This window comes from Lathamus discolor, chromosome 5 (genome assembly GCF_037157495.1).
Source record: "Lathamus discolor isolate bLatDis1 chromosome 5, bLatDis1.hap1, whole genome shotgun sequence".
Taxonomy (NCBI): domain Eukaryota; kingdom Metazoa; phylum Chordata; class Aves; order Psittaciformes; family Psittacidae; genus Lathamus; species Lathamus discolor.
Genome location: NC_088888.1, coordinates 122,952,152 through 122,964,852, shown reverse-complemented (window position 1 = coordinate 122,964,852; position 12,701 = coordinate 122,952,152). Strand labels below are relative to the sequence as shown.

General features: G+C 42.5%; 1 protein-coding gene and 1 long non-coding RNA gene across 6 annotated transcripts in view; one reads left to right on the top strand and one right to left on the bottom strand.

The window, feature by feature from the left end:
* The window catches only part of LOC136015871 (uncharacterized), a 71,708-nt gene extending 70,456 nt beyond the window's left edge, over positions 1 to 1,252 (bottom strand). The window contains exon 1 of the long non-coding RNA XR_010613385.1: positions 1,127 to 1,252. This is a non-coding gene — a long non-coding RNA (uncharacterized LOC136015871). The remainder of the gene's footprint in view (positions 1 to 1,126) is intronic.
* Positions 1,253 to 1,289: 37 nt separating this feature from the next.
* The window catches only part of VRK2 (VRK serine/threonine kinase 2), a 46,500-nt gene continuing 35,088 nt past the window's right edge, over positions 1,290 to 12,701 (top strand). Inside the window, exons 1-2 of one of the 5 annotated variants that reach the window (XM_065682454.1) lie at positions 1,290 to 1,470; positions 1,617 to 1,757. In XM_065682454.1, the coding sequence (XP_065538526.1) occupies positions 1,622 to 1,757 (136 nt within the window). In that variant the 5' untranslated portion in view covers positions 1,290 to 1,470; positions 1,617 to 1,621. The remainder of the gene's footprint in view (positions 1,471 to 1,616; positions 1,758 to 12,701) is intronic. The other 4 variants (XM_065682456.1, XM_065682452.1, XM_065682451.1 and 1 more) reach the window with 4 other exon arrangements.

The window sequence follows — 12,701 nt, the reverse complement described above, 5'->3', positions numbered from 1 at the left end:
AACTGTGGTTGCTGAATACATTCCGGACTTCCATTGTTTTTGAAATGCATTTATTGTATAAGGACTTGTAGTCACTGCTGGGAAGATGTGGTGGTCCCCAGTGAGCTCTAACTAGGTGTAGTGTGCTGGCCGGGTGAGTGGACCCTGTTAATAAATCAAAGATCATACAAGATGGTGGCTTGTGATCAGAGGTATGCTCTATGAGCTTGGGGAGCTAAAGGTGCACTGAGGGTGTGTTGCTTGTTCTAATTATCAGCTCACAAGCTAATGGCAGTGATAAGACTGATCCACCACCCCTGGTTCAGCTCCATCTCCACTGTGCAGCAATGGCTGACCAGCCTGTCATTTGGCCACTGCTCTTCCCATTGCACTCTGGGGCTGTGGATGGCTCCAGGCAGCACCAGCCTCTGCCAGATCACCCAGTGTGAACGCGAGCGGTGCAGCATGGTGGCTCTGGGGTAAGTTTTGGAATCAAAGAACCAACAAGGTTGGAAAAGACCTTCAAAATCATAAAGTCCAATCTTTGCCCAAGGCCACTGCTAACCCATGGCACTGAGGGCCTTGTCTACATGGTGTGTGAACACTTGCAGGGACGGTGGCTCCTGCACTGCGCTGGGAAAGTGTGTGTATGTGTAGAACTGATCCTTGACCTATGCCAGGAAGATCCTGAGGCCAGAGTGAGGTGGCCTGACTGAGGGGTGGCACCACGGCAGCTCTATGACTTCATTACAGCTCCTGAAATCCTTGCTGCGCCGTGAAACCACAGGGTTCAAAGTTAAAAGGGGAGATTTAGGTTAGACCTTAGAAGCTCTTGCCTGTGAGGGTGCTGAGGCGCTGGCACAGGGTGCCCAGAGAAGCTGTGGCTGCCCCATCCCTGGCAGTGCTCAAGGCCAGGTTGGACACAGGGGCTTGGAGCAACCTGCTCCAGTGGAAGGGGTCCCTGCCCGTGGCAGGGGTTGGAGCTGGATGAGCTTTAAGGTCCTTTCCCAACCTACAACATGACTTTAATATTTTATTTTAACCCCGGGCACTGAACGCCCCGATCAAACACATCTATATGCACCAAAACAGTTTAAAAAGGAACAAAAACACCCCAAATAAATAAGTTCGTCACTCCCCAGCGCACCTTCCAGAGCGGGACAGCCGAAGCCATGGCGAACGCCCGTTCCTCCACCGACCTCCCCCGCGCCCCGCCGCCGCCTCAGCGCGCAGCGCCTCACGGCCGGGAGGCGGGAAACGGCGCTGCTGAGGGGAGCCGGGCCCGCCCCGTGCCCCGCTCCCCGAGCCCCGCCCCGGGGCTCCAGCGGGAAGGGGCCGCTCCGCGCCTCCTCCGCCTCCCGGGCCCGCCCTGCAGGAAGTTCCCGGCCGGGAAGTTTGCGGCCGGCGCCCGGAGGGCTCCTGTGGAGGTGGGGGCGAGCGGCGGGGCCCAGCGCTCACTGCCCTGTCCCGGTGGAGCGGAGGCCGCAGTGGGTGAGCAGCTCCGGCTTCCCCTCTGCTGAAAGGCCCGGGATGGGGAAAAGCGGCTCTGAGGAGGAGCAAGCAGGGCCCGTTGGGGGAAGGACTTGGAGGGATGATGTTTCTCCTGACCCTTTGGTTTCGTTTTTCCCTCTCTCAAGGTGCGATGCCGCCGAAGGATCGCGGCAAAGGCAAGCTGCCGGTTCCTCTCCCCAGAGACATGATCCTGAAAGACACCGAAGGGAAAGTGTGGCGGCTGGGCAGTCAGATCGGCCAGGGAGGATTTGGCTTGATCTACTTAGGTAAAATAGGGGTGGTAGTTGAGAGGGTAACTTGTAAAAAAGTCTTTGTAACTTCTTAACATAAATCAGAATGGCCTTTAAAAGTTACTGTTGTTTACGTGCCTGTGGTCAGCTGTGTTGAAGTGTGGTTTTCTGACGTTTGCGACACCCTGTTGGGTGTCTGTGTTGTTCTAATGCTGTTGATGGGGCAGCGTGTTCTCCATGCCCAGTTTGCTGGCTCCTTGTGTGCTTTGTAGTGGAGCTCAGGTGGGGTAGGCAAGGTGCTGCTGCTGTCGAAGACCACTGAAAAGTGTTGCCAAGTGAGGCTCCAGCTAATGGTGATGCTTTCCTTAGCTGCTGCTATGGACTTATGCCAGTCCTGCGCTCTGGAGCACTCTTTGGGTTTCCGCTTACTGGAAATGTTCTCTTCTGGCCAAGACTACATTAGTTTCCATCCAGGACGCGTAGCAGTAACGGTTAGCTGGGTGTTGCCTCTGAAATAAAACTTTCCACCAGAGGTGGAAAAGCTGTTCTTTATTTGCTCTGTCCTAGCTAGCTTTCTGCGTTTCCTTCAGAAGAAGCTGTTGCATTTCACTCAGGCGGTGTTTTATGAGGAATGAATGGTTCTGAAGGGCAGTTTGTAAAGCATTCTGAGTCAGCATATAATGTATGTTACTATTGCTGGTCTCTATGAAACAGCAAATCCTGTTTGCCAGGCAATATAAAGTTTGGGATTTTTTGGGAGGGGTGTGTGTTTTGTTTGTTTTTTCCCACGACAAACACGTACAGGCAAAGTGGTCCACAGTGGCTGTTAGGAACTGAACTGAACTTGTGTAAGACAGCAGTAAAGAGTTACCTAGAAGCAGTTTAGTACATTGACTCTGGAGCCAAACATGATCTGTTTAAGTTAGAGATATGTTATCTCTCTATTTAGAGTATTAATGTTTAAAACTTCATAAGCAAGTCACTCCTACACATAAATCAACTTCCCTTTATGCGTAAACCAGCTAAACCTTCTTGTTTTACGGTTTTCGTTTTTGTGTGTGTTTGCCATGGAGAATAGTTTTGAATGTTTCCTACTCCTGGGAAACTCCTTTTGATTGTTTCCTGCTCCTGGGTTTGGGGTTTTTTTCAGTTGATTTCTTAATGATGTTTCCTTCATATTGAGTCATTTGTTGGAAAATAATCTGTTCCTACACTGTTATGCAGCATGAGCTTTCCACTTAGTGTGATTTCCAGATCTTTATAATGAGACAAGTGTTCATTAGAACAAGCATCATGTGCCATGTGCGTTATCAATTGTCTCTAGTAACTCCTTTCAAATATGCTGAGCTGTGCTGGATTTAATGTGGTTTCATGGAGGTGAAGGAGTTGTCCATAAGTGTCAAACTGTAGCATCGGGCACCTACAGTAGAGAGGAAAAAGCGTGCTTTTTCTGTAGAAGGGTTAGCATGTTTGCTCTTTTGGTATTTGCAGACATAAATGTAGCACTTCGGTGCCACTGGTCTCTTGGTGACAGATTGACTGTGATCTTTGTTACATCTGCCTGGCTGTCTCATGGTGCTTGTCTGCTTTCAGCTGTTCAGGAACATTTTATATTGCACTGAAGTGTTCTTCCTTTCACTTTTTCTTTTTTTTTTTTTTTATTTTTTTTCCCTCCTCATGTCCATTATGGTTAATCACAAAGAACTGAATGGCAACTGAAGACTCATATTTTATTTCATGGTGCCATAGTCCCATATGTGTTCAGATGTTGCTTCTCTAAAGTGGTTGCCCAGTTGTGCTGTTCTTCCAGCTATTTGTGTGTGACTGTAAACTACAGGAGGGTGGATAATTTTACCTGTGCAATTGGACTAAGTTCATCTAGACTTCAGATTTGAGTGGAGAAACTTTCTGGGAGGGGAAAAAGGAGTAAACTTGCACTTCATCCTACTGAATGCATGTGTCGATAAAGCAAAAAGATTTCAGTAACAACCTAAATGCCACTGCTTCTACTTTTCTGCAAAGTAAACACAGTCACTGAAAAACCTGGAGAAAACTAAGGTTGTGTGTATAGGTTTGCAAATAGTTTGGTGTAACAGAAATGAATGAGTAAATGGCAACGGTTGGTATGGCCCTACACCTACACTCAAAGTGGAGGGTTTGTTTAACTTTGGACTGGATTTGGTGTGGTCTGCTCTGGACTAGGTTTGGTGTGATTCCTCAAAAAGTGCATGTCTGAGGCTGTCTGAAGAAACTGGTTTGAATCTTTATGTTGCTGTTAGTAGTTGGAGTGTATCTGATGGGTTCCTGTAGTGGAGTTTCTGGTTTGGCTTCCTATGGAATTCATATCACTGACGCTTTCCTAACTGCCCAACAGACTGAACCAGAGGCTTCAACTAATAGTCACAGAGGAGCCAAAGGTTAGGGCAGTTTTAGAATTTTTAGATTCTTTTCTTTTTTCTGTATCTTATAGCTTATTATGACCTTTCCTGAACCATCTATTTGATTCTGTGATTCTATGATCAGTGGGTTATGTTTGACAGATGCTGTGCATAGAGCATGTATGAGGTGTTAACATAAGAAAACAGAGCTTAGAGTGAGCTAAGAAATGATGTTAAGCTGTCTCTGGATATTGCCATTCAAGGATAAATGACAGGAAGATGGAAACTTGCAGAAAGCTCCTACAGAGAGAAAGAACAGAGGGAATGCAGTGCAGCAAGCAAGGTTGCAGTGGGTGTAGCTCTCCGAGTGTAAGACAAAAGATGTTGTGCTCCTGAATCACTTGGGATATAGCTCTGTCATTTTCTGTTGCAGTCAAACCACACCGGACCTTGCGGGTGTACAGCACATGGGAACTGGACAGTCTCATGGAGATTTGATTAGTTTTCTGCCTGATCACACAGACTGCTGAAGTGATTTCACATTGTGGTGTTCGTTAGGAGTTTGGCTCCCACTGAACTGAGGTGTAAAGCAGTCAGTGGATTAGTGGGGAATGAGAATACAACCTGGGAGCCTTGGTGTTACTATTCTGTGGGGTTTTTTTGTAAGTGGCAGCATGGCTGAAGAAATGGAGTTGCCACTTTTGTAATGGCATTTGCATTCATTTAATCTTTTCTTTCAGAAGGGGTAGTGAATGATACATGATACATGAATGATAACTGAAGGCTCAGTTCCCTGCATAGCTCATCCTACAGTTAAAAGGAGACATGGCCTAGATTTATCCCCAGATATTGACACTGGAGCTTTCTCATTTTGTCCACCTCTTTATCTCTGATACATTATATATTATGTAAATACTGTTCAGTAGCTTTTTTTTTTTTTTTACACTTGATCATATGAAAGAGTTCAGCTGTCTTTGAGAGTCAAGGGAAATGAAATAGATGACAAAACTTTGAGAGTAAGATATGGACGCTTGGTGCTGAGAGGCACCTTCTTCCTCTGTGCTGTTCAGACTAGTTTTTAGTGCATATACAGCAAGGCATGAGAGGACCACTAAACTTTTCAGTGAGATGCTAACCCAGAAAGAGCAGTAGAGAGGTGGGAAAGATAAGGGAGTGGAGACAGGTTTGACTGCCTGCCAGATGTGAACAGTACAGCCCATTTATAAAAGTAAAGGTTAACTTTGCTGGCTATATCTTTTAATAAGTCTTTTTACAGTAGTGGTGTAAAGATTTTGATATGCATTGTTATAGCTTAATTTCCCATTAAGGCTACTCCATACTTCATTAATCTATATTATAATAATATAATCATGTTCTTGAGAAATTTTACAGTATCTCTGCAAAATCTGTTAACAAGGGATGCATTCCATGGAAGGTCCTATTCACTAAATCAAAGCTGCTGAAAGGCATTTACTGGCTCTGAGTCCTAGGATGCAAGTAGTCTCTTTGGGAGCAGGGCTTCCAAATTTCTAACATACATGAAAGTCACTGCTATCTGCAAGTTCATACATGAAAGTCACTGCTATCTGCAAGTTCATACATGAAAGTCACTGCTATCTGCAAGTTCATACATGAAAGTCACTGCTATCTGCAAGTTCATACATGAAAGTCACTGCTATCTGCAAGTTCATACATGAAAGTCACTGCTATCTGCAAGTTCAGTCCTGCCTAACTTAACGTTTTCCTTGGTTTTCTGATTTATTCTTTCTCTTTTCCATCTGTGCCATCTTGTCTATTTCTTTATTGACTCACTCCTTCCCTTGGATTCCCTTTTTGCATTTTTATCTTGACCAGAGCAAATCCAGCAGCAGAAGGCTTATAAATACTGATTCTTCCCAATGCTCCTGAAGAGTACAGTTTCCTCTGCTGCCAGAAGCAATAGAAGCTACCTAATGATGTGCTCTCAAACACTGGTTTTGCCATAACGAGGGCAAGATGGATCATAAGCAGAAATTAACTATGCCTTTGTTTGTTAGAAGGTTTATTTTATCTCTGTTACTGGTGCTCATTTTCTGTCAGGCACCTCAGACAGAACTGTTAGCCCTTTGATAGAGCAAATTGAAGGGCAACTGGGGAAGAACATGACATATTGGTGGTCTCATGACTGGTTTGTAGCCCTGTGGAGAACAGTGGCAGTACACTGGAAAATGAAGCAAGAGTTGAGGAGGGTGCTACTGAGATCCTTACATTTCCTCATTTATCTTCCTGATCCAGTCAGTAATTAACACCAGTCTTTATATAAATCATTCTCGAGTCCTGCTGCAAGCACTCTATTAACACACAATTTGGACTGGAAATTTAAATGCAGAAAGGTCACACAATGTTTTGTTAAGATTCCAGTGTTACAGTGAAATGTGCTGCACACGGCACTACCTGCCTACAGGCTTCTTTCTCATGGAAGCTGATGGTTCTGCAAAATATTAATTTTTTACATTTATATACACATGTTTTGTTAGATGGGGTCTTTTACAATAGAATTTATTCCATGGTAAAAGTGTTTTTATTGTATTATGTGTGTATTAGCGCTAAGTGGTAGATGAACACTAACAGTTTTGAAACCATTGTTCCAGCTGCGTTGTGGCAGGTATTCAGATGATGCTGTTTGTCTGCTATTTTTGCATGTGTTGTTAGAATATGGGAAGCTCAGGAAAGTATGTATTGGTAAACTCATAATCAAATTCAGCCCTACTTGGAGATCAGTCACCACTGCAGCCAGCACACTGGCATTTTCTTCCCTCTCCCCATTATTTTCCAGAAGAGGCAAAGAATATCCACTTGAGCAGCAACCAGTGATTAAATGGCTGAATATTGCCTTTTGATACTAGCAGCACAGGGAGATCTGCTGCGGCCGGAGAAGAAGTCTGGCTGTGGCTTGTTCTGGTGTGAAGTTTGGACCATAGTATACTCTGCTGTTGATGTTCTGAGGCCTGCTGCTCTAAGAACCAGGCTGAGGTGTGAAAAAAACTTTGTTTCTGTTACAGAGAGTAATTTACATGGATAGTTTGTATAGCTGTGAGCAGGGGTGTGCATCTGTTAGGGGAGAGAAGCCTTGATGGGAGCACATTCTGTCATCCTCACGCTGGTCATTCATAGGGTTATAGAATAGTTAGGGTTGGAAAGGACCTTGAGATCATCTAGTTCCAACCCCTGGTTTACATTAGGAATTGCTTTAGTAATTGGTTCTAGAGAAACTTCAGCAGTTGGTTAAATTAACTTCACTGAAAATATTTACAACAGTGCAGCAATTCATGAAAATGCAGTAAAAATGACACCAAAAGATATATGTTCAGCAGGATTTTTATAAACTCAATGGAGAGAAGAATATTAACAGGAAGCCCCTGTAATTAATAGCAATATCAGATAACTGTCTGGTTAGGGTTGGATTTTTCTTAACCTTCAGATGTTAAAATGCATTTCAGCAAAGGTCTCACTGTACCTGCAGGTGTGAAGCTTAGTGTGAATATAAATTCATTTATAGACAAACACCACTTCAGGAAAGAGGCTTTATATCTTGTTACTAATATAAAACTATATAAATATAGAGATAGCAAGCAGATGATCTAATTGTTCACAATGTCTGTAGGCAACCAAATCATATATTTAGCCTGATTTTGTTACTTAGTGGTTACTTAGAGCTGACCACATGGTGCAGGATCAGCCTGCACCATCTGTTAAAGAGGAAATGCTCCTTACCTCAACTATCTCTTGCTGGTGGCTGCTTCCCCTTGAATCTTTCCTCTTTCTTCTTTTTTTGGTCCTCTGTAGGCTAGAAGTCTTAACTTGGAAAGCATAACTCATTTTGACACAGTAGTCTAAAGCCTGTTACAAAGTCTACAGAGATCATTACTGTTATATTTGCATGTTCTGCCACATAATGTGTTGGTTTGTTTTGTTTGTTCCATACGTATGGACCTGTGATGTGGGAGCTATTGTCATGCTCTTCATTAGTCCACCACACTAGTCCACTAGTCAGACTAGTGGATGGGCTGGAGCAGAATCTTGCCAGATTGCAGTTTATACATCAAGTTTTAAATATTAGAGGGCGGGAAGGCCAGGTTGGACGGGGTTGGAGCAACCCGGTTTGGTGGAGGGTGTCCCTGCCCATAGCAGGGAGTTGGAACTGGATGGGCTTTAAGGTCCCTTCCAATCCCAAACATTCTAGGATTCCCAGACTCCTGTTTGAGAGTGCTGTAAGAGCAGATCATGGATACCTTTTTTTGCCTGGGGTTAAAGGATGTGTCGTACCTATTCCAGTTTAAAGTTGGTAATTCTGAAATTCAAACAGTGGCTTCCATTGCAATGGAATACAAAACTTTGGCTCTAGCGAATTATGATTAAGGGGTCATTCTAAGATGAGTAAGAAATGTGGTGGAATTTCCTACCAGTACTGAATGTTCTTAACTTGGGAGGTATTTGCAGTTGTCTGCAAAACAGTTCAGCAGTTGAGCACAGTTTTCTACCAAAACTAGTTTAGTTAGGGTTGGTGGGAGGTAGTTTCACAAGCGTGGCACAGAGGTACACGTAATTTGTGTAAATTAACCCCTATATTCATAAAACTACATAGAAGAAGAATCTATACAAAAACCATGTCATGTAAACACTGCTCAGAAAAGAGTTTGTCCAGGAAGTGATGATGCATGATAAAGTGACAATATAAGCAGAGAAGTGGGTGTTCCTTGGGCTACATTAAAAACGGACTGCAAACACCCTTCAAGCACTGAATATTTCCGTTCTTGGGAAATACTGGATATTGTGAAGGCAGAGGGAAGAAAGCAATCTCCTTTGTTCTCCTCAGTACCAGCATTTCCCAGTATTGGTATTTCCCTCCATAGGCAGGAAATATTCAAAGTCATGTGTTAAATAGTAGATACGACTTTTTATTTACATGTGTACGTTTTGATTTTGGTAACTATATTCCTGCAGCTTGGATTGGTTTTTATTGTTAGATGCTTTGAGCAACACTCCCACCCCCGGTTTGTTAGCCATTGAATTGAATAGCTCTTGCCTTGACTTAAACAGGGTCAGAATTTTTCCAGCTTTTTAACAGGTAGCCTGTAACTTCCAAGTGTGGTATTTTTGAGGTTAGTTTTTATTCCTGCAAAAAACTCAAGTGCCTGTATAACTCTTTGGGATTAGTTAACCAATGAAACAAAGCAAAAACCCAGCTAGCAACCCAAGAACTTCTGAAACCAATTTTACACATGTTTCCTAAACAAATATATCTTCAAAATAGCCAGCAGTGGCAAAGACACCAGCTGTGGACAGGAGCAGGGATGTTTTTCCAAACTGCCAAATCAATGCTGTTTTCTTTTCCACTGTGTAAACTTTGTCAACAAAACTGGTTCTGGGAGAGCCATTGAAAATATTTCACCATATTCCAAATGCGACTGCCACAAATGAACTGCTAAAACTGCAACAAGCATGTTTGAACTGGCAAATAGAATTGGCACTGTTCTTTGTCAAACTGCATGCAATTGTGCTGTGTGGTTGTAGGAAACCAGCTCATCCAGAAACACCCTTTTGTTACCATGTCTTATTAACATTTAGAAATCTCCATTAATTAAAGTTGTGGCACTCGGCAACAAAACGGACGGAATTTACCGTTAAAGTGGATGATGAGACTGTAACTGCTGTGCCTGGGTGAAGCTAGGGAATTCTGGACATTGGTTAATTTGAGGTGAGTTATTTGCCGTGTCGTGTAGGCACAACAGTTGGAAATGATGACAAAGAATGTGAATCTTACTACACAGCTTCATTTTGAAGTGCATGTTAAATTTGTATGCTTTTCACTGGCATGGTAGCTGTGACTGTGGGATGAAGGGGAAGAAGGGAAAATAGAGATGTCCTTTGCCCTTTGCAAGTGTTTGGTGAGACTTGGCATGAGATAGAAACAGCCACAGCCGCCTACATAGGTTCATCTTGCACCAGTGTTCCCAGTTAACAGTTATGTAGACAATAGTTTTGAATTGCGTGCATACATCAACAGCGCCACTCACAAACCCCCACTCCCAGATATAAGGAAATTGTGCATCTTTAGTTGATAAAAACTATGTGAACTGTAAACTGGGAACTCTTACACTTGTTATGCTATTTCAAGATATCCTTTGCAAACATAATGTTGCCATATAGTGCTCCTGGTACTCTCTATATATACTTATATGCCATCAGAGACCTCCTGCCTATCAGCATTGCTCTCCTGCAGGGTCTCTGCTTACTGTCCTGCAGTCTAGCATTTAACTGCTTGTAATATTATAAATAGCCATGTGCTACCACACAGAACGAGGCTAGCACATGGCTAATTACGAGTATACAGTAATTAACTATGAGCTAAACTCGCAGGAGAGTATGTGGTGGTGGTCTATGAGGTATGTAATCAGACTGTTTGTTAAACCTTGGGAGCCTTTCCAGTCTGTTAAGTAACTATACATAGTAATGAGACAATTTTTTAAAAACCATTTATGTTTATTTATGGACACAAAAAAATTAGTCTGTCTTATTTCTGAGCTGCACTAAAGTGTTGCTGCCTGATATCTGAATGGTTAATTAAAATGATGCAATACAAGGTACACATGCAGCTCCTGCTTAGCTGTATGTATGAGATTGTCGCAGCCTTATCTGTGTGAGGCTTAGAGTGTTATTCGTTGTGAATGTTACACCTTGTTTCAGGGATGTGCAGTAAAACCAATAATACAATTTCTCCTTTTGTAGATTTGAATGTCGTGTTACTCATTTTGAGGAGCATCTGTTCCTGAATCTTGTTGAGCTTTGCCTGACTTTTCTCCCTTTTCAGATTGCAACAACTGCCAGTTAGTTTTGGTTGTACTTTTCTTCAGGGTGTTCTTTCAGTGTGACTCCAAAACCCATCCACACTGGCACAGTGGACGAACCATGGGGGTCAGGCCCTTTTGCTGGGCTACCTCCTGTTAATTGCTCTTCTTCATTACCCTGACAGCTGTTTCTGTCTGTTCCAGATTACCATGAATGAGGCCTCTCTTTAGAAAATGTCAGGATGTCTACAGGGATGTTGGATCAGACTCTTTCAAATACATTTAAATTTGATTCTTCTCTATACCTATCAAACCTCTGTTAAGTAATTTGGTATTAAAATACATTTTCTTATGCACAGGTTCTTTTCTGATCTGTGTCACAGAGCACATCTAATTGTTTGGGTAATGTGATGTTGTTGAATACCATAAAAACACATGGGATGTGTTCCTTTAAACTAATGTCTTTGGCTATTAACACGTAGTCTGCATGTATCAGACAGACTCAAGCACTTGTGTCTTAATTCCCAGTTCAGTACAATAATATGGTAAGAATAAAATTTACCAAAACTTCCTTCCTGGTTGTACAATAGTTTTAAATTGTCTTTTGCATATGACCACTTCTTGTTCCAGTCCATGGACATTTCACACCTTCCAGAGCTACTGTTTTAGGATATGTTTATTTTATCTTAATGTGTTACTAGTACAAAAGCATTCATGCAGGGGAGTGTCAAGCAGAAGGCAGTGGGGACCCTGTGGGTGTTTGGGGTATGTATGCTGTCAGATTCAACCCAGTTGCCGAATAGAATTAAAGGAAGATGGCAGCTGAAGGAGGCTGTTCAAAATATTTTTGTGCCCTGACCACCAAAAAATATAAGCTTTGATGGTTTGGTGAGATCCAAGTTTACTTCATTTTTATTACACTGATAAAAGGAGTCTATTTTTGTGTGTGCTGATAGTTGAAGTGTTTCACACCTGGGCTGTTGTTGGTATTTGATCATTACAAGAAGTTTGAAAGGGACATTTATTTCCTAGGAACTGTATTCTTTTTTAGTTTTCTTTTCAGTGATGATTCTAAAAGATGATTTAGTCTCATTAAATTTTAATCCCAGTGTAGCTCCATGTAGCTTCAGTAGTATCAGAGAGAACTGATAGTTCTCTCAGGGTCAGAAGAAAATAGGATTGCATTGTCTGTGCAGAGAGGTTCTGTCTCCTGGGCTGTAATTGGCACATGTGGTCAATTATTGTTTTGAAATCTGTACTTGCTGTTAGAGGCACAATCCCTTGTCTCCCCTTTAGGCAGGTGGTGGCTGTGCTATCCCTAAGTTAGGCCAGTGTCTAAATAATGTCAGAATAGAAATCATGGTTCTAGGGCCAAATTAATTTGTAATAGAGGAAAGCAGACAATCCTCTCTAGAGGCATAATGTAGGTCACAACTTTTAAGTGGTGTCTTTGTCACGACAGTGAATTGGCAGCAACCAAATACAGAGGTTATCCAATTGACTGGAATGACTTCAGCATAGTGTGTTATAATGGAATACCTCATTGTGGTGCAAAGGTGTAGTGGGCACATCCTGCTTACTCCTTAATTAGCATCTAGGGAGAGAGTTCTGAAAATGTGGGTTAAAATTGCCACAGTACCTTTGATTAAAGCTTCCACGTGTGTGTGTGGGAATCGTTTTGGTTCTCTTTGAACTTAGCAAGCCTCTGACTTTTAAAAGCAGGAATTCAGACAAAATGTTGGGTATCTTTGTCATGTATTTTTTTTTATCACCAT